The 26,567-nt window shown below is 40.7% G+C and overlaps 1 protein-coding gene across 9 annotated transcripts; it reads right to left on the bottom strand.

Annotated features, from left to right (window-relative positions):
• Positions 1-1,144: 1,144 nt before the first annotated feature.
• LOC114796523 (muscleblind-like protein 2a) lies at positions 1,145-26,567 on the bottom strand. 9 transcript variants are annotated; one of them, XM_028990749.1, is made up of 10 exons: positions 26,513-26,567; positions 22,784-23,452; positions 12,227-12,391; positions 11,788-11,994; positions 10,749-11,003; positions 9,060-9,113; positions 8,585-8,741; positions 7,770-7,805; positions 6,962-7,056; positions 1,145-4,007 (listed from the first exon to the last, which is right to left on the bottom strand). In XM_028990749.1, exons 2-10 carry the CDS (start codon positions 22,955-22,957, stop codon positions 3,993-3,995), a joined length of 1,158 nt encoding a protein of 385 aa, XP_028846582.1. In that variant the 5' UTR covers positions 22,958-23,452; positions 26,513-26,567; the 3' UTR covers positions 1,145-3,992. The 9 variants fall into 9 exon arrangements, with proteins under 9 accessions (XP_028846582.1, XP_028846586.1, XP_028846584.1 ...); XM_028990753.1 differs by lacking the exon at positions 9,060-9,113; XM_028990751.1 differs by lacking the exon at positions 7,770-7,805.

Consider the following 26,567-nt stretch of genomic DNA (forward strand, 5'->3'; position numbering starts at 1 on the left):
AAGATGACCTTTCATCACTTTGCACAGCGCTGTTTATTGCTACAATGCTACAAAAGCAAGAGAGGTTTCTGGTGAAGACCAAGAGGATCAAGGCTGATTGCAAGGCAGATTGTTCTTCTCTGGTGCTGAATCAGAGTCTAGTGATGGCAGGCCATCCATCTCTCTGTATTGCTCTCTCAGTTGTAGCTGATACCTTAAGAAAGGGGCATGGCCGCTGGAGGTCAACTACAAGTATGAGCTCTACAACTATTGGAACTCAGAAAGCTACCGATTTACACATCAAAACAGTTTAGTACAATAATTAGCATTACTAGCATTGCAAAAAATTCAATACGTACTTGAATGTTTTGAGTACAGAAAAGTAACAATGTTGGGGTAAAAGTGTCAGTGGTTCTGCAGCCTGATGGCTTGTTTTAAAGTTAAAGTGAAGTGATTGTCACATGTAATACACAGCAGCAGCACAGCACACGGTACACACAGTGAAATTTGTCCTCTGCATTTAACCCATCACCCTGAGTGAGCAGTGGGCAGCCATGACAGGCGCCCGGGGAGCAGTGTGTGGGGACGGTGCTTTGCTCAGTGGCACCTCAATGGCACCTTGGCAGATCGGGATTCGAACCGGCAACCTTCTGATTATGGGGCCACTTCCTTAACCGCTAGGCCACCACTGCCCTAATGTGGGTAGCAATAGACATTTAAAAAGATGTGGATTTAATGGGATTGAAACAGGGCTCTGGAAAGAGGAAGGTAGTCTGTAGGCCCACCCAAGAAATTTGTTATCTCCTACAATTTTGTAGCAAATAGTTTTCTTTCTTGAATCTAATGTGCTTGGGGAATTATAGGGAATCGCTAAAAAAAAGGTCTCAATAGTTTTCAAATTATTTGTTTGTATAAATGTGTGCGAAATTGGGGCAGTGGTGGCCTAGTGGGTAAGGAAGTGGACATGTAGTCGGAAGGTTGCCAGTTCGAATCCCTGAGTAAAGCACCGTCCCCTGCTCCCCGGGCGCCAGTCATAGCTGCCCACTGCTCACCAAGGATGATGTTTAAAAGCAGAGGACACATTTCGTTGTGTCACCGGGTGCTGCGATTCACAATCACTTCACTTTTTTTGTTTTTAATAAGAAGACACAGTAACAAATGAGACTTTGCGTTGATAATGCTTTATTTGTTTTTGTTATAATAGACTTTTTACACATTTCTAAAGAAACCTGAAAGAACCCACTTTATATGACATAAAGAATACATTAAAATATGCACACAAAATAAACCACGTCCAATCAGTCACTCTCGTTTTTCCGGTGAAAAAAAAAAGTTTTGCTTGCTGATGGAATGACGTGGCACCATGTCGGAGAGCAGAGGTTCATTCCGCAGCACTTTACAACCAGCAGAAACAACGTAAAGGCCAGAAGTGTACACCGCTGGGGTTTGCCAGGGAGCCCCTCCTTTTTTGGCCCAACGTTACACGTCCATGGTGAAAAGGTAAAGGGTACGTTACATGGGATTATCCCACCAAAGACTGGTTACAATCCTCTGTATTGTAAGGAGCTCTACAAGAATAACAGTACTCTAAAGGTAAGGCAAAGTTCACACTAAGAAACATGTCCGGTCAGTTCTACTACTGCCCAGGAAGTGCTTAGGAAATATGTCACCATCACCAGACGCACATTGTTAAACATTCAGCGTTTTCCACAATTCTGAAACCAAACACTTGACAGCAGAGTCCAGGTAATGTACATGGCAGTACACAATCTATGCGGCAACAAGAATATTGCTGCCAAAACTGGTTAGTGATTATCTATTGACACGCGATTGTAAACGAATCGGATCGACCAGTGGAACAACTTTCAGCACGAGGAACCCCATGTCTCTGCTCGGAATAAACAGTTACAAACTATAATCTACATTTTAAACTGACCGTTAACGGGAAAGGCGTGATTAAATGACATTGAATTCGCCAATTTGGTGCCAAGTGACACCCAGATCTCCTAGTGTAACATGCATACAGACTAGTGTAATACATTGTTCTAAAAAGGTAACAATTACAAAAAGACCTCAATTTTAGCAATTAAGGTCGCCACTGCAATAAAATTAGTATTGTTATGAGATATGGACAAATTGTTAAGTATGTTTCTTAGTTAATTTAATTGATTTTTGCTTTCCCTCAGTAAAATAGCATCTATACAATAAAATGTCTTTATACAAGAAGTGACTTTAATTGTAATGTGTGCCGTACTGTGATGCTGGCATGGCAGCGGGTACCGGAGGGCTGCACTGCTCCCCCAAATACCCCTCATCACAGACGGTTAACCAAGAGCCCACTCTCTCACAGACCCTTGTCCAACAAAATACACCCCTACCCCATAAATTACATTCAGAAGTACAGAAAGTTACAAAGTTGTTTAAATCCAAACATTCAGTCAAAGAAAAAAAAATCTCAATTGAAGGAAACTGATGATTATGAGAGACACAAGTAAAGTGATTTTTATGAGTTGAGTTGAAAAAGGAAATATCACACAGCGTACACACAGACACACACACACACTGGAAGACTGTGTCTAAAGTGATGATGGACATAGGAATGTGTCAGCATACAATGTATGAAATGCATATAATGATTGAAAACAATCAACATAATTAGTAACAGCCTGTACACAACACAAATTACAGTGTTTAATGTCATTTGACAGATTTTTGACAGAGTAATGGAATTAAATACACATATTGTAAAGTCAGAAGCATAAATCAAACCTTCTATTTTCAAACTCAATAAGCAACCATATCATTAAAATAAAGTAAATCTCCTGGTATTTTAATATTTCTGTTAATTTCTTATTCCCAAATACTGAAGAGAGTGTACTAATGCACTGCACATCAAATTCTGTGTAATAATATGAAATAGACTAAATTAAAGAGCATTTGATCCAAACATTTCCTGTTTTGTTTTTTTTGTTTTAAACAAAAATGACACTTTGGATTAACACACATTCCACTTTGAACGTTACCATCTTCTCAAGATGCATGTTGCAGTAAGTACATAACTTTAGGCACTTCTACAGTTAAGAAAATAATAAAAACTTACAACAACCACTCACTTACAAACTAACAACATCTCCGTGATGCACCCGTCCGCTTGCTCCTCCTGAGTCTCTATTTCCTTGTTACGTGAAGTCTGCCTGCAGACGTCCACACCAGTGACTGAAGCCTCGCTCGGCATCCCTGACCTCTGACCACATGGCACAGTATTTGGGGTAGTTTGCTTCAATAAATAAACCTACAGAGGCTATACACGCTGACTAAAACTCACCTGGAAAAAAAATACAGCTAAAAGTAATTAAAATATGCAATGTTTTTTGTTAAAAAAAATTATTTAAACCTTTCAGTCACTATAGGTTACCCACTCATCTGTGACTCCACAGGGGGGCGCTGCGCTCCTAAAGCAAAGGCAAACTGTAAGAGGGTGCAGTGGTGCTGTAGAAATCTTCTGCAACATTCATGTTAAATATGAGGCCATATTTCAGTCTTGCCAGTAGCTTTGATGGACAGGCCACATGTGGCCACAATAGTAGGACACCTCGGCCACCATTTGTACAAGAATCTGTATTGTACTGTTTTCATATACAGAACAGTAGTAAGTACTGGTTGTGACACTTTCCTCAAGAGTGCAAATTAATTCGTTTCCTTGGTACTTAGTATCTTAACAACAACGTAACATGTTAAAACAAAAAAGCCAGTTGTTAAATGTTTCCGTAAAATCTCAACATTCACAAAGTTTTGTGTATTTACATACAATAATCTGATTGTGTGAAATAAAACAATTCTAGCATTAATCCAACGGGTATATTGGTAAATTGAGACATGAGAACTCTTCCTTGTTGCTCTTTAGCATGCAGGTTGCTGTAGGTCTTGTGTGGAGAAAATGTTGTGGTATTTACAGAAGAGCTGTTTGGGGTCTCTTAGCTCTGCATGCTGACACTCCATTCCTTGTTGTTTAGTTATTTCAAGATGATCTGTTAACGGGAGGGGTGGGGGGAGAGGTAGAGACACAGATCACTTGTTACAGTTACCGGTGGTGGGTTCTTTTTTACAATTAATTACCAATAATGATCTTGCTTTACTTAAGCAAGAACAAGATGAGAGGGAAGCTAAACTGCAATATATTTGTACTTAGTGTGAAGTTTAGTTGATCTGCTGAACAGCAAAATCTAAGGTGGATGCTTGTTATAAAACACAATTTACCTGTTAATATTTATAGCTTACAAGATTAGAACCCTTAATGAAAATCGTTGTATTTATCTTCCATGTTGAAATAGTTACATTTCTAGTTACACTCCAGCTGTTCCAAAGCAACACAATTTGAACCACATCTGGTAACTAGTTTGTGAACAAACTTCATGTTGGCTTGGAAATTTGTAAAAGTTATGAGACAATATGAAAACAGGGTGAAGGAAAAAGACATTTTTTGTAAAATTTTGTAAAATTGGGTAAAATTTGAAGATTTTGGGTTTTCTTGCAAGCTAACACTAACGTCAAAAAACTGTCACTGAACGGAGCCAGAATGCTAACGTTAACATAAACAACAGGGGGAGGCCATGATGCATTGGGTGAAATTTGGTATCATTTGGGACATATTAATTAGCATATATTAGCATGTTAATGCTAGTGTGCCAAAAGGTTAAAACTAATGTAAACACCAATCATGGGGTGGGGCCATCCTCTAATTAAGGCTTTTGGGTAGCCTTAATTTTAGTTTTAGTCTAGACTTTGTGTCAAGGTGTCATTTTAGATTTTATTAATCTAGTCAAATTTCATTCGACTAAAGGTCTGAGCATTTTAGTCCTATTTTAGTCTAGAATTTAGTCTAGTTTTAGTCAATGTATTTTAGTCTATTTTTTCAGTAATGCAATTATGTTTAACCAAGTCAATATAGTACAACTACCTGTATAATAGACAAAAAGAAAATTGTCTTTTAGTCAAACCCAATTCACAATTAAAACAATGTTACCTTATTATTATATTATTGTTATCCTGTACTCAAGAATACACTACATCCATTCCAGTTGTGGCACGAATCAGGATTAAGGAAGTGACGCCATCTATGCAACTGGATCGAGACACAGGAAACAGAAATACTGCATAATATTAACCTACAATTAAACTAACAAGGAAATAGTTATCGTCACATGACCAGCATTTATGGTGCATCTCGTCTTGTTTCAGTCACGTTTTAAAGGTTTGTTAACAGCAAAAACGAAAACAACACTTCTAGCATGCTAACTGGGCATGTAAAAAACAGGACAGGGCCACAATGGGTTAACTAAAATATGGTGATGTTTAGGATATGTTAGCATATAATAATTCGCAAAATAATAATTACATTTACTGAAAACTGACACGATCCTCAATAATGTTAGGAAATAGTGCGAAATGAAGGGCGAAACAAAACAGCTTAACAGTAAATTAGATGTGTTTTGCCAGATTCTTGTATGCTGTGTATAAAAGTAACTAGGTAAGAATTAATAGTACCCAAAACTGTAAAAATACAGTGATCCCTTAGCCCTCGCACAGCTTGCTAATATTTTACTGTTATAGTGAGAAAGCTATCAGTGAAAATGGATTCAACAAGCAACGTCAAAAAAGAAACTGCAGTGTATCTTAAATTGACACCAGGGGACTTCAATTCGAATTCCATAAAAAACAATCAAATCTGGAATTCATTGAAGATGCATATAGTGATATCCACTGTGTATTGTGCATGACTTTTCCTACCATATTGTCCTGAATGCACTACTTTTTATTCATTGTGAAAATATGCCTGAAAGTGCAGAAATGAGTCTGAAGTGGTGGTGTCTTACGTTTGGGGTCTATGCAAAAAAAAGGCATTGCAGGTAGAAGGTGTAAAATACAAAAACAAGTGTTTAAATAAGGCTTGAAAAAGAGGTTCTGTCTTATATTCAGGTCAGAATGGTACACATTCATGTTGTTCGCATTTTGTTAAAAATTCATGTGTTCTTACTACCTTAAAAAAAACGACCACAGAATCATCTCACTGCTTTACAATTGTTTTGATGTTCACATCAAGAAGTAACGGCCACAACTCTCACCGTACAGTGTCAGTGAGAACAGTGAGAACAAAACACTGATGTGCGAATACACCAACTTGAGCACTGAAGTAGCAGTGCAGCACATTGTTGGTCTAACATGGCACAGACTCTGAATTGACAGCAAGCATAGGCTTCCGCGTTGCTCAAGCCAGGTTAGGGACGGGAAATTTTGACATTTAGTGCAACAGATTTAAGCACACAGATATAACAGCACACTCTGTTTACTGCATTCATGCACATCTGTTCTACGTGAATGTAAGCTGTTCGTTGCAATTGAATTATTTTACAGCGTCACACTGTTCAGTTATATTATCTAAACTTGTACAGAATGGTCAACAGAGGGCAGTAAGAGCACAGCAGAAGAAAAACTACAAAGCAACACACCCAGCTTCGAAATCTAATTATTCCTGCAAAGCATTAAAACCTATAAAACCAGGAAAATAAATGTGAAAAAATTTTGCCCATATAACAGATGATTTTGAACCCCTGTCAGACTATAGCATCAGCATGGTGCTATTTCACTGATACTATTGTCTTTTTAAATCCTGTTAATCAGCTATAGGTTTAAACTAAAGGAGTATAAATGCTTGATAAAAAGGGAAAGTAAACCAAAAGCACAAAGACATGCAAAAAAACACACACACTGAAAGAAATTAAGCCACATAACAGGCCTACTAAATTGCACATGGTGGAACTCTAAATAAGTGCTTTTGTTTCTCATGGCCACTTCAATAGGGAGCATCAATTATCCTGATGCTGTAATATTGGAGAAAATAATTTTTGTTGTCTGTGTAATGAACACAGTAAGCACATACTTAGAGCTCAGGGATCCATGAAAGAAAGCTTCAAAAGGAGCAAACCTGATTGGCTGGTGCTGTTGCTGCGTAGGGGACACTTGTGGCAGGAGTTGTTGCTGCAGAGACAGTAGCAGGCGTAGCACTGTACATCATGGGTACTTTTTCAGGAAGGGGACCATGGAAGCAATGAACAAGTAGGTGGAGCATTATGGTAACCATGGCAACATGTTTTTTCCCCATTGAACATAGCAGCAAGCCATCATTAGGTTAGACCAGCAGATGGCATGCAACAGAGCAAAGCAAATAAGCAATGGGAGAAAAATCAAAGAGGAAGAAAGCAGATTACAAGTTACAACAATTCAGAAAATGAATTTGAACGTCAGCGTTTTTTGGCTAGATGCACACACACACACACACACACACACACACACACACACAAAACAAACAAACAAATAAATAAATAACCCAGAAGGAGGATATAACAATCTTTTTTTTTACGTGACCAAATTTTGGAAATTCAGCTATTCAGATTTCCTGAATCACAGGGCAGAGCAGAGAGGAATGTCTATATACTTTTTTGGGGGGAGATATGTATAATAATACATTATGAAAAAAGACATGTAATAAGGAAATACGAAACACAATGGGGAAAAAAACAGCAAGACTAATTAAAATAACACGATGCTAATAATTAGACTCAGTTAAAACACTAGTGAACCTCTTGCAGTTGTTTTAAAAAGGCCTGGCAGTGACGTACAGAAGACACTGGAATAGTGTGGCATTTTAAATCAACTGTAAGGGTTCTTGAGGCATAACAGTTCATCAGAAGTGATATCAAAAAAAAAAAAGAAGAAGAAGCAAGGGGACCTACCAATGCTGGTAGCAGGAGTCATGCACAAGACTGACCCTGGATGATTGTGCAGTGGAGAGTGAATAGAGGTTAATATGGGGGGAAAAGAGATTAGCAAGCGCTCATTTCTTTCCGCATGCTGCCTAAATTCCTGAGCTGCTACGCTATCACGTTCAGCCAGGTGTCTGACCTTTTGAACATACACAAGTAGGGGGAGATTTAATGAGTGCCCATGTGCAAAATACAGACAAATAAAAACTGACGGGTCCCTATCAAACATGTGCAGTAAAACACAGATGGGAGTGTAAAACACTGGAGCTGGAGGCTAATCAGCGTGTAGGCGCTGGCGTGGCACGTCGAGAGGAAGTGAGCAGCCAAACCATAAATCACATCCCTCTACAGTAAATTGCTGCTTCTAACTTGACTTTGCACTCATTCCTGCTTCTCTAATTGCTCCAGGAAACACTGTTAGTTTTCCTCGTGGGAGAGGGGCAGGCATAGTTGTTTGTACATGAACCAGCATATTAGTCAATCATTAAAATGCAGAATAATAAGAAGCCACTAACAGGTTTGCCCATCATTAAATATTGATATGATGCTAATGTTCTTGCAGTAATGACTAACTAAAAATCATCACTTTGAAGCAACTGGGGACTGAACATAATTCCTCAGTAAAGACACAAAAAGGGAAATTCTGAGCTTCAAAGGCCTGCGGCATCATCATATTACATGTTTAAATCTCATCGGTTGTTTTTGCATAGGACAAGAATACAGTGTGAATGGTAATACGATACGCTTTAGTACTGTCTCCCGCTAGTGGCCTGTGTAAGACATACCGGTGGGGAAGAAGGCAGCAGGCTGCTGGAGCTGAGCGCTGGCCAGGGCCTGCTGATAGTGCAGAACACTGGGGTTGAACAGAGCGCTGGCACCGTTTGAAGACTTCTCAAGGGCTGGTCTCTTTGGTAAGGGCTGCAAGACACTGTGGGGGAAGGCCTGCCGAAACAGCATACATAACATTAGCACATAGCCACAAGCAAATATTTCACATAACAACCTGACCTCTACAGAATGGGATTTATATAGAATCAATGGGTCTTTACATGCATGTATCAATGGGTCTTTACAATGTTCAATTTAAATAAATAACACTTCACAAAATGGTATAAAACTATTTAATGTAGGATAACACAAAATGTACTGATTGCACATACTGAATGAGTTACTGGTTCACACACATACAAAACCAAAATTATATTATGTGAGCAGGTAGAGAGCAATTAAAGCTACATGCAAAGCAAAAAGTCAAAGTACCAGATCTACAGATGCCCCGAGGGGTCGCTTCATTGCTTTGGCAGTCGACTGAGTCTTTTAATAGCAGGCAGCGAGCACATGATGACAGTGGGCCAATGGGATTCAAGCGTATTAACATACAGGTAACAGCAAGCAGAGGTGCATCATGGGGGACAGCATTGCATTGTGGACAGGTGGGAGGAAAAAACAAAAAACAAAAGAACAAAACAAGCTGAATGCAGAATACCACAACAGGCATGCTTAGAAACAAAACTATTACTTCAATGAGACAACAACCTGGAGTAGCAAGTAAACGCCTGTATCTACTACAAGAGAAATTACAAACGTGGTGCATAGCTAAATGTACAGTAATTAGTTTTTCCTATGACAACATGAATATGTTTAATTTGTTCTAAATAACAGCGGAGAATAAATTAAAATTGAATGATAAACATCTGCATCTTTAATAAGCAAAGTGGAATTATGAGCTCACAAAGGGATTAAGATTTTCAACAACGCCTTATGTACAGATCCATGTGTTGTTTATGATGGGAAATGACTCATCAAATGACTAGAGGAAGAAAGGAAAATATAGTGCAGCCCATCAGCATGCATGCCCCAGGCTTCTCAGCTGAGGTTAAAATCTGCGCTTCTGATATTTCATTTTAATTGAAGTATATTTACTACAGAATAATTACACCACTACGAAAACTGAAAAAAATGAAACTAGTAATAATTATTTTGTCAAAATTGCATGCATGATCTGTGTGCAACTACAAATATGTATATATAAAAGTGTTTTATAGTCCTTGCACTTTAATGTAATGTTGATGATGGCAAACATGATTAGAAACATGAGGTGCAATCAACTGCTGTGATTTCGCTGTGTTAAATATGGGTCCAGACGATATAGAGAACACTGAATATTAAATATACAATGCGTGACAATGGTATGGACATGCATCATTATGCTGGAGAAATGCAAAAAAAAAACCACAGGATCCTAAACAAATGGAAACCCTTTTCATTCAGTCTGATTTTAGAACTTTTATAAATATGAATGGTTTAGGAGAAATCTTGCTAAATGTAGAGGCATCCTAGCAGTAAGACTGGGGAATGTAAGACCCTTTCTGATAATGGTGCAGACCTGCCATCTGATTTAAAGCTATTAATAGATGCATAATGTAACATCCATACTTAATCACATACATTAACTGGGACTGCATATCCTGGAGTCATGAGCCAGACTGTCTGCAGCTGGGCTGGCAAATCTTAATTTCCCTACAGTTTTGAGCACTAGAGGTTTTAAAGCAAAAACCAAAATGAAATTATAGGAAAAGCATTAAAGCAGTGCTACACATGAACCAAACATATGTGCTGCAATGATTAATAAGTAAGGGCGACAGACTGATCTTGATATGAAATCACGAGAATGTTGATAAGGATGAGGTGCTTTGGACATTTTCGAATACATCTAAACAGCAGAACCCAATTTAATTCTATTTTTAGTGAATTAGTTTTACTAAATTTTTTAGTTTCTCTGAATCATCTAACCCTAACCCTAAATGATCAATCAGCTGTTAAATAAAATTGTTTTGCGTAATGTAAAACACATCTAAGAGTAGTAATTCCATTTTTTCCAGGGGTTGTAGGTAAATGAAACGGTGGATTATACAGGTGTAAGGCTGGTGTGTGTGTGGTAGGTCGTACCATGGCTGCAGCCGCTGTCTGTGCTGCTACAGTCGTCTGGCTGACCTGCTGCTGGGAGGATTTGATTTTGGCCTGTAAGTGCGATGGTGGGTGGAAGTACTTGCACTTCTCTCTTGAGCAGCGGCTCTTGATGTAGTCCATGCAGACGGTGACGGTGTTGTCGCTCGTGTCAATCACAGGGCTGTCGCCAGGATGGGCGAAGCGGCAGTCCGTCTCGCCTCTGGCACAGTTCCCACGCTGGAACTCGCGGCACACCTAAGACATAAAGAATATGTACGAATGAGTACAGAACCATATTGCAACAAACCCTTGGTTCTCAATCTGTGGTACCACTGAAGGTACAAAGGCTCCCCCAGTGGTACAGGCCAGGAGTCTCGCGTTTATTGGTAATAATCACTGTGTCTTTAAATGCAGTGTATTTATTATTCATAATATCCTCACTTTCTGTGTACACGCTTTCTGTGTAACTGTACTACAGTGAGGATATTATGAATAACAGAACTACAACTAGGGGTGTACAGCAAGGATTTCACGATACAATACATATCACTATTATAGGTGTGAGTGTTTCGAAGTGGCCCGCTTGGGTTCTATTGGTAGCGCAAAAAGTCGTGACTCCGCAGCGGTCAAAGCTCAACAAATGACCGTGGTGCCGGAACAAGGCCGCCGGGTGCAGCGGCGTGCAGCGTGAAACTCCAACCCGGAGCGGTGCTGTCCTCTGTAGATCAGGCTACAAGAATTTGTATAACGCCGCCAGAAAATCACCAAGCAACATCACTATGATGTAATCAATTATGTTCTGCTCTCCATCGATGCAATATCGTCCATGTGTGCGTCGTGCTGCATCAACTATACGATTAATTTCAACACCCCTAATCACTATGCATGGGTCACTATATGATTATATCGCGATATATAGTGATTCCGTACATATTGCGATATTCTACAGTTCACTGAAAATGTAAAAACTGAGCTGAAACACATCATGCTGTGACCGGTCTGTCATGTTTTTTTTCTTTTTGCATCGAGCAGTCCGCACCTCCAGCTTGTCAGGGCGCAGGGTCTTTTGGGATGGTGAAGAACAGGCGCTCTGCAGGGACACAGCGGGGCTGCTTGGCACAATGACTGGGGTGCTGGGGAGCATCTCCGTGGCAACAAGTCCCATTCCGTGAGTCATGGGAGCAATATAAGGACTGTAGCTCAGTGCTGGGCTCGTCCCCAGACCCTGGCTTACAGGAAATGTAGGCTGTGGAGAAAGATATTGTCATTGTGTATGAAAGCTATATACACTTTTTCCTTGCTTCAGCAATCGGACTCTAACCACAGGGCGATTGTTAAGCAGGCCACTTAAACGGAGTAGAAGAATGCCTGACATTGTAAAAACAACTATTGGGAATCTTGGGTAGGTGCGTCCAATAAAGTGATCAAAAAGTTTATGAAGACATTTTTTTTTATTAAAGTTACACAAGTTTCCTTACTACTTGAGGCAGATTTGTGCCTGGGATCATGAACTGCATCTGCTGTGCCAGCATGGCCGCCGCCGTCTTCTGCTGGATGAGGTTGTTGCGTCCGTTTATCTCCAGCTGGGTCTTTAAGTGTGATGGCGGGTGTAGATACTTGCAGTTCTCTCTGGAGCACCGTCCCTGCAGTGGGGAGGGGAGAACAGCAGAGATCTACAGTGTATCTTTAGCAGCATAACAACGTTCTTGCATCAGCTCTGCAATTTCGATGGGCAGATGATGGTGCTGGAGCAGGTCGCGACAGTCAGTCAGTATCACCAGAATGTACAGATAATATCATTCAGTGTCAACATGAACCACCAAATATCCATCTAGATCTCCGCCCACACTCATGAGTAGCAATCCCATTTCCCACAGTGCTATTCTACTCAGTTCCAGTTAGCAGGTGTCATGTTTCACACACATTTTTATGGTGTTAAAATTTAGATTCGCACACTCTCCAGAACTGTAGTAAGATTGATGACGATCAGACTATGTGCCTGAGCTGGGTGGGGCAAGTTTGCCATCAAGTATGTCATCAATATTTACAGAAACAAGCAGATATAAATGAAGAAGAAAAGACAGCTTGGCAGTTGTCAGTATCTTGGAACAAGTGCTAACTGCTCACCTCAAAAGGTTAAAATGGGAGGGGCCAATAGTGATAACTGGCAGCTCTCATGCACACCTACTTCCTCATTGTGGAAGATTTAAAACCCCTCCTGTCATCACAAACTGCCACGCCAGCTACCAAACCAAACGTGCTAAGAGAATATTAAAGCTTTAATTAAACATTTTGGACTGACAAGCTATTAAAACTGACATTTGCGAACACTCCCCACATTTTGGTTAAGGCTGTTAAATGCATTTTCTCTCCTAATATTTGTTTATATATATATACACATTTTGCTCCCCTCTACCTTCTGTAGATTCTTCTGACACAGAGCACAATGTCTGAGGTCACTAGTGACTCCAAATTTTGAGGAGTTTATGCATTTATATGCATGTGAATTCAAGCATTTTGATTTAGACTGAAGCTCATGCTTTTAAAATGAGTTTTCCTCTTGAATTTTGTTGCATTTGCTTGTGACTGTTCACACGTGAACCTTTGGCTGGTGTCCAGTCTAAGTTTAAGATGATCACTTAAGCCTGTTTATGAGAAACCATGTTTTTATAGCAGAAAGGAAGGATGTGAACAGCAGTGGTGTTAAAACACACTGAATTTACATAAACACACACACACACACACACACACACACATTATGTACAGGCCAAAAGTTTGGACACGCCTTCTTATTCAATGTGTTTTCTTTGTTTTCATGACCATTTACGTTGGTAGACTCTCACTGAAGGCATCAAAACTATGAATGAACACATGTGGAGTTATGTACTTAACAAAAAAGGTGAAATAACTGAAAACATGTTTTATATTCTAGTTTCTTTGCTCTGATTACTGCTTTGCACACTCTTGGCATTCTCTCGATGAGCTTCAAGAGGTCGTCACCTGAAATGCTTTTCCAACAGTCTTGAAGGAGTTCCCAGAGGTGTTTAGCACTTGTTGGGGTCCAGCTCACCCCAAACCATCTGGATTGGGTTCAGGTCCGGTGACTGTGGAGACCAGGTCTCCACTTTTTGTTAAGTACATAACTCCACATGTGTTCATTCATAGTTTAGATGCCTTCAGTGAGAATCTACCAATGTAAATGGGAATGAAAATAAAGAAAACACATTGAATGAGAAGGTGTGTCCAAACTTTAGGCCTGTACGATATACATAAAAATAAAGTGATTTATAACAAACTTTAGGTGTTTCTTTGAAATTGTTCTCTGAGTGATTTTTCCTTATTCAGTTATAAATATCAAAAGAACCACCCTGTGTCAACTAGCACAGAATCAACACTGGCAAAACTTTTAATGTGGGCAACGTAATAAATGATCATGTGGCGAATTGTGTAAATCCTAGTACTAATCCCTGTTACACGCCTTGTCAGTTCTTCCAGCTGTTCCTACATGTTCCTACACACCCTTCCTGCAGACTTCTCACTGTGTTTGTGTACCACTGATGTCCTACTTGGTTTCTTAGAACAGCTTTTTTCATTCATATCTCCTTGACCTGCCTTCATCGTCTGTTTCAAGCCTTTGCACGTCCCCACATAAAAACCTTGCAAGTTCAGTTTAGAATAAATTCTCTCCTCTGAAAACTTTATAAAGGTACATTTTGATATAGTAGCACAGGCATTATGGCATACTGGGCCTGTCTGACGGTACATAATAAACAGGCAGGGTTTAAAATACTCCACTGAGAGAGGCTTAAAGGAACAGCTGAATGGCCAAAAAATGTCTGCATGCTTGCTTAATGCAGGGCCCCTCTCCACCGATATCCCAAAAAGTCCCATTGTGGGGAGAGCGCAGAAGCCAGAGTCCTTTCAGCAATGTTGACTGCCAGTGTCCTCTCGACAGACCTCTCCACACTGACCTCATTCTGGCTCCTGTCCCCGTTTGGCCTTTTTGATGTCGCAAAGTAAAGGCCTATAGAGGTCCAGCGCATACATCTGACATTTAATACACACGTCATGTACAAATAATGGCAAAGAAGGGGTCGATTTAACAAGGCACTATAAATTAAGAAAAAGAAATGTACTCCTATAAAAAGAGAAAGCCCTAGATTTCCTCCTGTTGAGATCTTCGTCGCTGCTCCATCTGTCAATCAGTGGTTCTCCTGGGAAATTAATATTTAGTCAATTCTGCCATACGATTAAGTGGTGACCCACATTTTTCATTAATAATGCCTAACTTCCTAATTGTGCGCTGCACCCTAAAAGAGAAAGAGGTGATATTTTTTTGCTTTTTGCCACACCTCGTCATACAGTGACCTGGCCTTCAAGAAAAAGGTTCCTCTTGTGCCCAGCTAATGGCAGTGTCACAAATAAAGCCATTATATTTCAGAAGAGAAAGGCCTTTCAGATGCAGAAATACCATTTGCATTTTATTTCAGTTCCACTCTCTATTCTGGGCTGACAAGAAAGGGGACGGACCGAAGCAAACCGAGGAGCTGGAAACATCAGCAGCCTTTATCACCAGAGGTTGGAAGTCCTTTTGGGAGTAGAGGGTGTGTGTGTTGGTTTGTTTTGGCAGCACATAATTTATGAGGGCCCTCCATTCATGCCACGCGAGTGAGGGGCTGAATTATTGAGTGATGCAAAAAAAAAAAAAAAAACGTGCACACACATACGCAGACACACACACACACACATACACATGCACAGCTGCTGTAAACACAAGCACCCTATTCACCAGCGCGAACAAAACGTAGCACTGTATTTGTACAAGTGAGTAAGAGGGGGAGGGAAAATCTACGAAAACAAATGCCTTCAGCAATCTGTGAGGTTTGAAGCGGGCTTGTTCGATAGTGTAAGATCAGGTATGTCCTCAGGATTTGCACAAATAAAAAGACAGATAAAAAAAAAAGGAAGGAACAACTTGCTGTACCTTAAAGAGAAAAATACTGGTTTCTTAATGTGTAAGTACATGAACCCCAATACATGAACGTTAAAATGTAAAATGAAACTTGCCTATCATAAGGATGGACAACTCTCATGTACCTTGCTTCCACATTTTAAATGTGGATGATTTAAATGTGCTCCAGTCAGTACGTCACATGTGTAAAATAGCACGAGCAGTGTTGCCAGATACCTGTTTCACACCTATAATCATTAAAAATGCCCCAAAATACACACAAAACTGCTGAAATGATCTAATAAGTATTTAACTGTTGCAAGTACTGAACCTAATTGGATGAAACATTGTGTTCCTAAATACCTGTTCCTGACAAGAAATTAATCCCAAAACATTAAAAAAAAAGCGCACAATCTGGCAACACTGAGCCCACAATCTTGTGTCCTTCCTCCTTGTGTTTCTGTTCTCATTATAAAACTTGCTCACAGAACAAACCAAACACAGTGTCATTAGAGAGCACTTGGTGTTTGCGAGACACTATGACTATGACTCTTATGTACACAGATACATGTTTTATGTAAAGCCACATCCACTTCAGGCTATAATAGAGAGGTAGGCTCAGCTGCACTTCCAGAATACAGCAGCTTTGTAGGCCAGGTATTTAATGCATGAAGGTTTGAGCTGATGGTCCCTGTGTAAAATGTTTTTCTGTGTCTAGGTCCTCTGGCATAGCAGCATTTGGCTAATAAAAATGTCAGCCGGAAAAAGCTGTGAAAATCATGGCATGGAATTTGCCACATTAAAGGGTCAGCACATTCAAGGGTATGCATGGGGGGAGAACACTGCTCACAGGGCTTATGAAAATAAATATATGTTAAAGGTCTCATGACAATTTCACTTTGTGAGATTATTTAAAATTAAATAATCCACTGACATGCTTTCCCCAAGCATGTCAGTGGTCCTGCAGTGGCTAGAAATGGCGATGGGGTAAAGAGTGCTTTGGTCATTCTGTTTCACTGTTCAGAGAGCTGCAGCTCAGATGGTCGGATCTGGAATTTGTCCCATTAAGTTGTCAAAGGTTACCTCCCATCTCATGCTTTTCCCACCCCTCAACTAACCCAGAGTCCACCCAGAGTCATGGCTTCCACACGTGCAAAGCATTGCAGTTGCTCTGTGATTGGATGTAAAAATGAGCACAAATGTATTGGTAGTATAGTTCTGTCATGCGAGACTCTGATATGACTAGTTGGTGGTGAATGTTGTTGATTACGTAATTGATAACGTCATTTCCACATGATGGGGCAGTGGTGGCCTAGCGGTTAAGCCACTGAGGTGTCACTGAGCAAAGCACCGTCCCCACACACTGCTCACCGGGTGCCTGTCATGGCTGCCCACTGCTCACTCAGCGTGATGGGTTAAATGCAGAGGACAAATTTCACTGTGCGCACCGTGTTCTGTGCTGCTGTGTATCACAAGTGACGATCACTTCACTTTCACTTTCACAAATGTCTGCTCACTTCTATAGGCTGCTCTCCTCCTCGTCCCTCCTCTCATTACCATTTAAAGCTACAGACACCGAAACGGTGCATCCTGGGAAATCTCATTGTGGGACTGGATCAAAGTGGCTGTAATTCTGCACCGAAACTGAATTTCAGAAAGAGACTTCAGATACAGAATTAGGGGACTAACAAGACCGATATAAGAGTAAAAAAAAAAAAAGCATGTCATGGACCTTTAATGCTGAATAATAAACCATAAATGCACATTTGACAGCCAGAGTGCTGAAACAAGGAGCTGGTGTAGTTGAACACCGCCTGCTGAAAATTGACTGCACTTGAATAAAAAGGTCGTTTTTCAGCAAGTGTTAAATGTCTAATGCAGATGATTAGTGCGGGAGAGAGATGCCATTTGGTTCGTTTGTGAGCCAGAGAGCTGAGGAGTGTGTTTGAATTGGACTGGAAATTACAGTAACAGTAGTTACACAGTAAGATCAATTGACAAATTAAACGCAGCCACGGGTCCACAAGAGATGCACAAACAATGACAAGGAGTCCACCTCCAGCTGCGAGAAGCTACTTGACAAGGTTCAGCTCTGCACAGGCCATCATACCCAGGTACACATCACCGAGAACAATGGCCCACAGGCAGGTAGGTTTGTTCTGTGGTTGTTAATTCTATGAACAGGCTGGAATAACATGTCACATTAACTCCACCCTGGACTCATCTCTGATCAGCACCTGAACTAACACACACAACATAAATAGTTCAGCCCAAGGAACCTGAAAGTTTTTGGTTTTTGCTAGGACAACAGATATTATTATGATATTTTAATATTTCAATTAGTCTTGAAAAGACAGGCAGGGTGTCATGTTATATTCAGGCCAATGCGTTCATTCACTCTTGATTTCACATGTAATAATATTTAATATCTCATAGAATTAGCAGCGAACACACAGGGATGTAACCCGGTGTTAACCAAAGATTGCATCAAATCCCCACTGGGCCAGTAGAGAATTAAATGAGCGCATTAGGTGCTGCCTGTGGATAGATCTTCTGCTTTCTAAAGGTCAGAGCTCTGTATGAGGGACAGAAGAACAGACCTAGACAAATACAAAGGACCTTGTCCAGGCGTTCCCTTTACATTTCAGAAGCTAATTTTTCTTTCCTTGCTAAAGCAGCCTAAAAGCCACTGATCCTACAGGAAATACTATACAGTGGTCTCAGACACAGAAACACGTAACTTTGTGTCAGGATACGGAGATACTCTGGGTCCGGTGTTAGGACGGAAGTTGACTTTGTGAGATTATTTAACATTAATATGAGTTCCTCTAGCGTGTTTATGGTCCTGCAGTGGCGAGAAATGGCGATAGGTGTAAAGAGTGTTTTGGTCATTCTGCCTTGTCATTTAGAGAGCGGCAGCTCAGCCCTGGATCTGGAATTTGTCCCCTTATGATGGCACTCTTTATACATTTTCGCCATTTCTAGCCACTGTAGGACCATAGACAGGCTAGGGAAATAATATTAATATTAAATAATCTCACTAAGGGAAATTTTCAGAATAGGGATACTGGATTAAAGTGGCTGTAATTCCGCACTACTAAGATTTATATAAAGCAAAATAAAACAAACAAATCCTAATGGGGGACCTTTTAAGATGCCCTCTTTTACTTTTTCATATTGTCCAGTTGTTCATACATATATATAATCATTAGACTGCTCCATCTTTTAATTACAAAATTTGGTCACTAAGTACACAAGATGATATCACCAGACAGAGATGTTACAAACTGACAAAATATCAAAATAATCTCATTACAACTGCATAGAAACAAAAAGTATAAAACACCCATGAAAGAGATTAAAGCCATTTCTGTGTGAACCTCAGAAATTGTTCGTGGTTTTTCAACTGCTGCACTCACTCAGCAAATAAATTAGTCTAATCCTGCGAGAACAGCATGTGGTATGCTGGTCACCCCACCCACACACTGAATGTTAAACACCATGCAATAAACAGGATAGCCAAGGAGGCAAATTAGCAGGGAAGATACATTTTCCATCCACTCTTGCCACATAATAATGGGATAAATGGTAGAAAACTGAAACTGAGATCAGTGTTAACGTTTATTAAATGATAAGCAACAGAATCCGATGTGCTTTGAAAACGCATGTGATAATAAACGTAATAATATTTCCTTGTGTTAAAGCCGAAGGCCAGTAATACATAACCCATGTCATTTACAGCCTAGATTACTAGACTGTCTGCAGACCTCTTCCAAAAAGAACCTTGTAAAAGTTTCCACAACAAGTCACCAGTTGCCAGAACCACCTCCCATCAGATGGGAACAAAACCCACCCCTCAAATGTCAATTTAGTCTTTATTATTTGCAGGCTGTGAGGCTAGAATAAATTGAGCCTGTTCATAAAGGGCAACCCTACCTCAAAAAGAAATCTAATCCATACTCTTCAGCAATAAAAAGCATCGTAATCGACATCTCAGAAGAAAACTTGCCAGGGAACTCAACTCTTCGGCAACCAGACTCAAATGGGGAACAAAGGTGATGACTTGTATGAAGGATGACTGTAGGCCAGTAAATCATAAATCTGTCCAGGTTATGCTGTGTGATGTGTGTGTTTATGAACTGGGAAAAGAACAGCTCAGCTGTTAACTTCTGCTAAACACCACCATCTTAATGAAAGAGCTGTTGTTTGCACCTCCCGAGTGTAAATGCAGATGCTGGGCACAGTGTTTATGATGAAGGTGAGTGGTGAGAGGTGATGTTTGCACATGAACGCTGATTTTAGTAATGGGAGAAACCTTGTTCCATCATTTTTTATAAAAAAAGCACAGCCAACGGCCACCAGAACGCATTCACCGGCCGCACACGAAATGACACTCAAGTTCGGAGCATTAAATGTGTGATATGGCATAAAGTCTATATTGCAACAAATTTAGCCATAGATGGTATATATTGCAGTATATAATTGGATTAGCAAATTTAAATATAACTGTTTATAAACAGCATAAAGCATAAAATGGGTCCATAGCAAAGGCACCTCAGCAAGAAGTTTTTCACAGATACATCATCATCATATAGCATAACCGTATACCAGATAAAACAATATCTGGCCAATTCTACAGAAAGTGGACTTTCTGTCAGACCCATAGTGCCAGTGAAATACCAAGTATTTCTATGATGCGAGTGATTATGTAAAACTTGGTGGTTTACATTACATTAAATATAGTTTACATTAAATATATTGTCAGAAAGTTTATTTAAATAACACAATGCTTGTTTACATTTAATTATGCAGTCCCTCTAGGTTTCTACCATTTTTGCTCCTAAAACTTGTTTTAATAAGGTATCTGAAATGTACCCTAATTGCATTCTTTGCATTTTGAGGCTCAGTACCCTTCAAAGTACAGCTGTACATATTTTACCACAAATAAACTAATATTCTTGACAACAAAAATTATAAATGCAATATATTACTCTTCACTATGAAGGAATATTGGGGGAAAAGACCATTCCAGGAACTTGCCAGGAACAGCAGACTGTGCTGAGAACCCCAGGGAACACATTATGGAGCTTGGAAAGGTGAGTGGAGCCCTGCTCTGACAAGGGTGGGACTGTGATGTAGAAATAATGGCTGAGAGTCAGTCATCTTAAAATTCCCTTTTGATGGTGTTCAGAGTGTGCACGTCCTCTGTCTTATTCCTTATTTCCCCAAGGAAAGGTCCCGTCATGAAAATTTCACTGTGTGATATTATTTAACATTAATACGAGTTCTGGAATCTGGAATTTCTCCCCTTATGTCATCATAATGGGAAAGGTTACCTCCCTTTTTTCATTTCTGCGAATGCCTGCTCACTTCTATAGGCTGCTCTTCTCCACATCCCGCCTCTCATCTCCTCATTAGCATTTAAAGCTACAGACACCGTCCTGGGGAAATCTTGTTGTAAGACTGGATAAAAGTGGCTGGAATTCTGAACCGAGGCTGAATTTGAGACAGAGACTTCAGATACAGAATCAGGGGACAACTAAGGCTGATAGTAAACGAAAGAAAAAAATTCATGCCAGGGGACCTTTAAAACAGAGCACATTTAATAATATGCTGTATAGGATCAATGATTTTTACACGGTACGCTCCTTTATCAGATATTCAACTTCCAATTAAAATCTGTCACACCCTAATTATGTCCCCCTACTACTCTCTATTTAAGATCAAACAAGCAGAATTAGAACCAGGCTAGAAAATGTCAATGGACCTGGAGCAGTCATTTGTCAGGGTAGTAAAGATCCTGAAGCAAGTGATGTCCCAGCGAGAGTCACGATCTGGATTAAAGGACTGCTGAGGTGAGTGTGAGACTGCCAGTAATAATCCCATGGGAAGTCATGTGACGGTATTAACACATTAATACAAGTCAGTGGACAACTGCTAGTGCTGGACAGCACTGTCCATCTTAAAGGTCCACTATCATGACAATTTCCCTGTGTGAGATTATTTAACATTAATATGAGTTCCCCTAGCCTGTCTATGGTCCTGCAGTGGATAGAAATGGTGATAGGTGTAAAGAGTGCTTTGGCCATTCTGCTACACCGTTCAAAGAGTGGCAGCTCAGACGGTCAGATCTCTTAATTTGTCCCCTTATGATGTCAGAAGATCGTGACTCTCGCTGGGACATCACTTGCTTCTTCACTGCTTTGTCTGCCTCGCCCAACCAAATGACAGCTCCAGGTCCACTGACATTTTCTAGCCTAGTTCTAATTCTGCAAATTTGATCTTAAATGGAGAGTATTAGGGTGACATAATTAGGGCGTGACAGATTTGAATTGGAATGTTTCACTATTTGATGAAGGAGTGAATCAATCAAAAATAATTGATCCTATACAGCATATTATTAAATGTGTCCTGTTTTAAAGGTCCCCTGACATTTTTTTTTTCTTTTACTATCAGCCTTAGTTGTCCCCTAATTCTGTATGTGAATGGCCAAAGCACTCTTTACACCTATCACCAAAGGTTACCTCCCCTTTCTCATGCTTTGTCCCACCCCTCCCCATAAAAAGCAACTCCACTGACCGTCATGACTTCCAAATATATATATTTTAACTGTTCTGTCGTGCGAGCCGCTGAAGAATTAGTGGGTTAATTTTTTCTTTAAAAGCGCCAACATGACTTCCTGTTCGCGCCAAACGTTGTTGGTGAATGGTGATGATGACGTAACTTCCGTTCACTTCTATAGGCTGCTCTCATCCCACCTCTCTCCTACAGACACCGAAACGGCGCATCCTGGGGAAATCCCGTTGTGGAACTGGATAAAAGTGGCTGTAATTCTGAACCGAGGCTGAATTTCAGACAGAGACTTCAGGTACAGCATTAGGGGACCAATAAGACTGATATAAAAGCAAAAAATTCACGTCAGGGAACCTTCAGTGTTCTATTGTAAAATTTGTTGAATGCATTTGTTCATTTGTTACATGAATTAATTGTTTTGTTGTGTGAGCTTTTAAAGGACACTGAGGGTTGTCCCCTCTGAAAGAGAGGAATTCTTGGAAAATTTTGAACATAGCACAGCATTCCTTACCTTCAGTGAATCGAAGCAGGCGATAACTCTTCCATTTTCCACCTGGCAGCTCTTTGGTGGGTGTGCAAATTTGCATTCCTCATCACTGCGTGAACAAGTGCCCCTCTGAAACTGCCGACAGACTTCCAGAGTCAGCCATTTTGTGTCACGTATTGAGGATAGGTTGAAAGCCATATCAATATTAGCTGTGCTTTCAGGGAAAAAAAGTATGTATTCGTGTTTCTAACCACGATCAGTGAAAGTGTCTTTAAGAAAATCTGAAAATCTGACGTAGGCTGATGGCTTCTTGGTAGTTTCTATGTGAAACTACTATTTCCTAGTCGATACAGTTCTTCTGATAGCTCTTATAGGAATAAGAAACATGCTCACAGCAAAAATACATTAGTGTCTTTCAGCCGTCAGTGGAACAATCAACGACACAGGAAGTAAGAAGGTGGCTCTGAAAAACACAGTTTGATACTGGGTTGACGTCTACTACGCCAGTCCTTCCCCCTCCTCAGTAAATCCTTTCACTTGAATTCCTTAAATGATGGACTCAGGCAGAACAGATGAACATTTGAGATTTAAGAAACTGCTTCTCTTTAAGGAAAAACAGTATTGGCTGTAGATCCAGTGTCCGCAAAGCAGCTTCAGGTTGATGTCCACATCTCAAAGGCACTTTCTGAACATCTGTAAAAAAAAAAAAAAGCAAGAAAGAAATGTTTAAAATCCATTTTGGCTCATTACAACAGTGGAGGCTCAGGAGTACCAGCTGAGAACATTCGTAATCCTATTAAAAGAAAGTGGTCTTCACTATAATGGGATTTCCGGAGGGAGTCTCTGTCTGAGACTGTAGGATCTTCCGAATGCGGCAAACCCATTAACAGAAGCACCAATCACTGCCCTAATATGCTTCTTCTCTGATAACCAAATGTCATGAATCCTCAGGGACATGACCTATTATCCTACACTGAGAACATGGCTGCAGATTTAATCTACACTCGTACAAGACCTACATGGTGATATGGAACTAATGAAACTGGTTCTCAGCGCAAAATAAGCCACAAGATGGAAAGGAACGTACAAGAAAGACTCTGAAAGCCACAACCCATTGATAGTGGCAGGCAGGAAGAAATAGATGTGGAGCTACAAAGCTTGAGTCCAAACTTCAGAATAAAAGAAAGAAAAAAATATTGAAGTTTAAATAGTGAAAACTAGGCTAAACTTGACCTATAAGAAGGCCTCCTTAATCGATTATTAAGATGATAATTGCGGTCAGGGAATTTTAGAAATGAAAACCTCTAATGGTCAGTCGGTTGTGAGGGTCTGCGATTACTGTCTGTCAGCTCAGACTTTTACGGCCATTTTCCTCTTCTCCGTCTGGAGTTTGAGGATGCTCTGCAGCTCAAACAAACCACAGATGGAAGATTCCTCCTATTTGTAATCTATCTGCCTGACCACTGTTTTTGTAAGCTTTTTCGTTCGTCGGAGGGGGATTAACGTTCATCCAGCCTCACCCCCCCTAATGATGATATACCGTATAGAATCAAGCCATATTTACTTTGGCATAGAGGTAATGTTGCGATTTGCGACGAAATTTGACAACCAAAGACAATCGATGCTCTAACGGACATGCCAGGAGCCTCCAAAATTCATTTCAAGTTCCATTATGCATAATACTTCAGCCTAGTTTCTATTTATGGGTGCAGTCTGGACACATTTCACATTCAGTTTTCCCCCCAACCACAACTAATTCATGGATTTTATTATAAGGTCTCTCAATCTCCAGCATCAACTAGCCGCTTCGTCTTTCCCCTGAGTTTCGTGTTTCATGGTGAGACAGCATTACTTCGTTATTTTCCCAAAAAACTAAGATCATCAACAGAATGTAAAGAAATAAAAAGTCCAATCCGAGTATTTATTGCATTGCCGAAACATACTGTAGTACCACGTAATAGCCCCAAGTTACCACTCAGTTATTAATAGGTAATACAGTAAGAATGAAATGAAAATGAAGTTCCGGTAATACGAAGTGAGTCTGCAGACAGGGGAAGGGGCCGCACTGGTGACATACTGCCCTGTTTCGACTGGAGTATGAGCTCTGCACACCGCACCTTTAATAGAACGGACATATTGAGTTGCTCATTTCCGTGCTAGTAAATAATTCAATGCGCAACGTTTGAAGCAGGCCTTTATATGATATGTTCATCTTCGATGTTCACGCCCTTGCTTCAAATGAAGGGGCTAGAAGGCCTAAGCTATTCTGAGGCCGCAGACTATTTTTCTGCCCCCACCAGAGCATCTCAAATCTGAACGGTCTCACGTGTGAACTGAACAACGGTGACCTTAATTATCTCCAGTGCTATTAAGGCCGCATTTCTACAAACGCGCTACTCTGTCTTTTACGGCCTGTTTTTACACATATTCTTCTCATTCGTTCACTTCAGACCCGTCTTAATGCATCTGAGATCAGGGGTTTGCAGGGGTTTCAAAATGCCACATACACCCATCTGAATGATGTAAAACCGAAATACTCTGTCCTCATCATCTGCATTAGAATCCGATAAAATAATGCTAAGTCCACCGAGACATCAGACAAATGTTAACACCATCAGGTCCCAGTTACCGCTGGGGAGAAAAAGCAGTAAGGCGGAGCTTCATCTTCCTCCACGATGCAGTGAGAACGGTAACGCACCAGCAGCCGAATGCAAATCAGCACATCCTGTTGGCCTGTACCTTGCACGGACACTTTTGGCACAAAAGGCCACGCAGCAAGAAGCCTCTTCTTCAAGAGCAGAGAGGGCGGTCCCTCCGAACTTCGCCAAAAGTCTCCTTCGCCTCCCTCAGATTCCGACCGCATGAGCGTCCGAGCTGTCATTCACCTCCAAGCGCCCCCACACAGGCTGGCCTTTCACCCCCCCCGCCTCACCAACACTGCAAAGGGCTGCCTGCTTAACGCACATATTCCTGGCCACCCCCCCATCCTGGCAGCCCGCACCACTTCCTGCAGGAAGGCCCGCCCCGAGGGTTCTGTCCAATGGAAGAGCAGGCCCTCCGCTGCTGGATGACAGCAGCGTTTAACCACAAGCAACAACCACCTGGGCCACCACGCACACGCGCACACACATACACACACACACACACACACACACTCACACTCACACACACACACACACGTTTTCAGGGATCAGGGCCGACAAAACGTTTACAGTCAAATGGAGGAATTGCGTTTGTAACAAATGGATTCTAATCTCCACAAACCTGCCAATCTCAACCAAATGGAAAAAAAGAGTTGATTTTCCGTGTTTTTTCCACGCAAAACTTAAACGGGAAACAAATCAATCACACTTATTCCCAAAACACGCAGGGCAGGTTAGATAACCACCTGATCGATACAGTGATTAAAAGTCTTAATGCAGGGGGACGTCTGAATTTTCCATTATAAACCACCACGACATGTGTAAACGACTAACTTGATGCAAAGTTGTCAAGTGGCCCCCGAGTGCCGAGGATCATTTTAAATCCCATCAAATCTCAGCACACTGCTCGGCTAAACACTTTTTCAGCTAGCAGGGCTGCTAGCCGACTAGCACCATATGCTAACGTTTCATCAAATCCCTACTCAAATGGTCTCAAATGACGTTTGTCACGTCCCGCTTCGATGATGACTGGAAGCATAAACTTCATCCCACTACCGTGGATGGAAGAGATTTAACAAATTACAGTTTGTTAAACTAGTGCGAAACCCACCTGCTCACCTTCCCGTCACGACCAAGCTGCGCTGACTGGAGTGTCGGTCGCTACC

Source organism: Denticeps clupeoides, chromosome 9, assembly GCF_900700375.1.
Source record: "Denticeps clupeoides chromosome 9, fDenClu1.1, whole genome shotgun sequence".
Classification (NCBI taxonomy): Eukaryota; Metazoa; Chordata; class Actinopteri; order Clupeiformes; family Denticipitidae; genus Denticeps; species Denticeps clupeoides.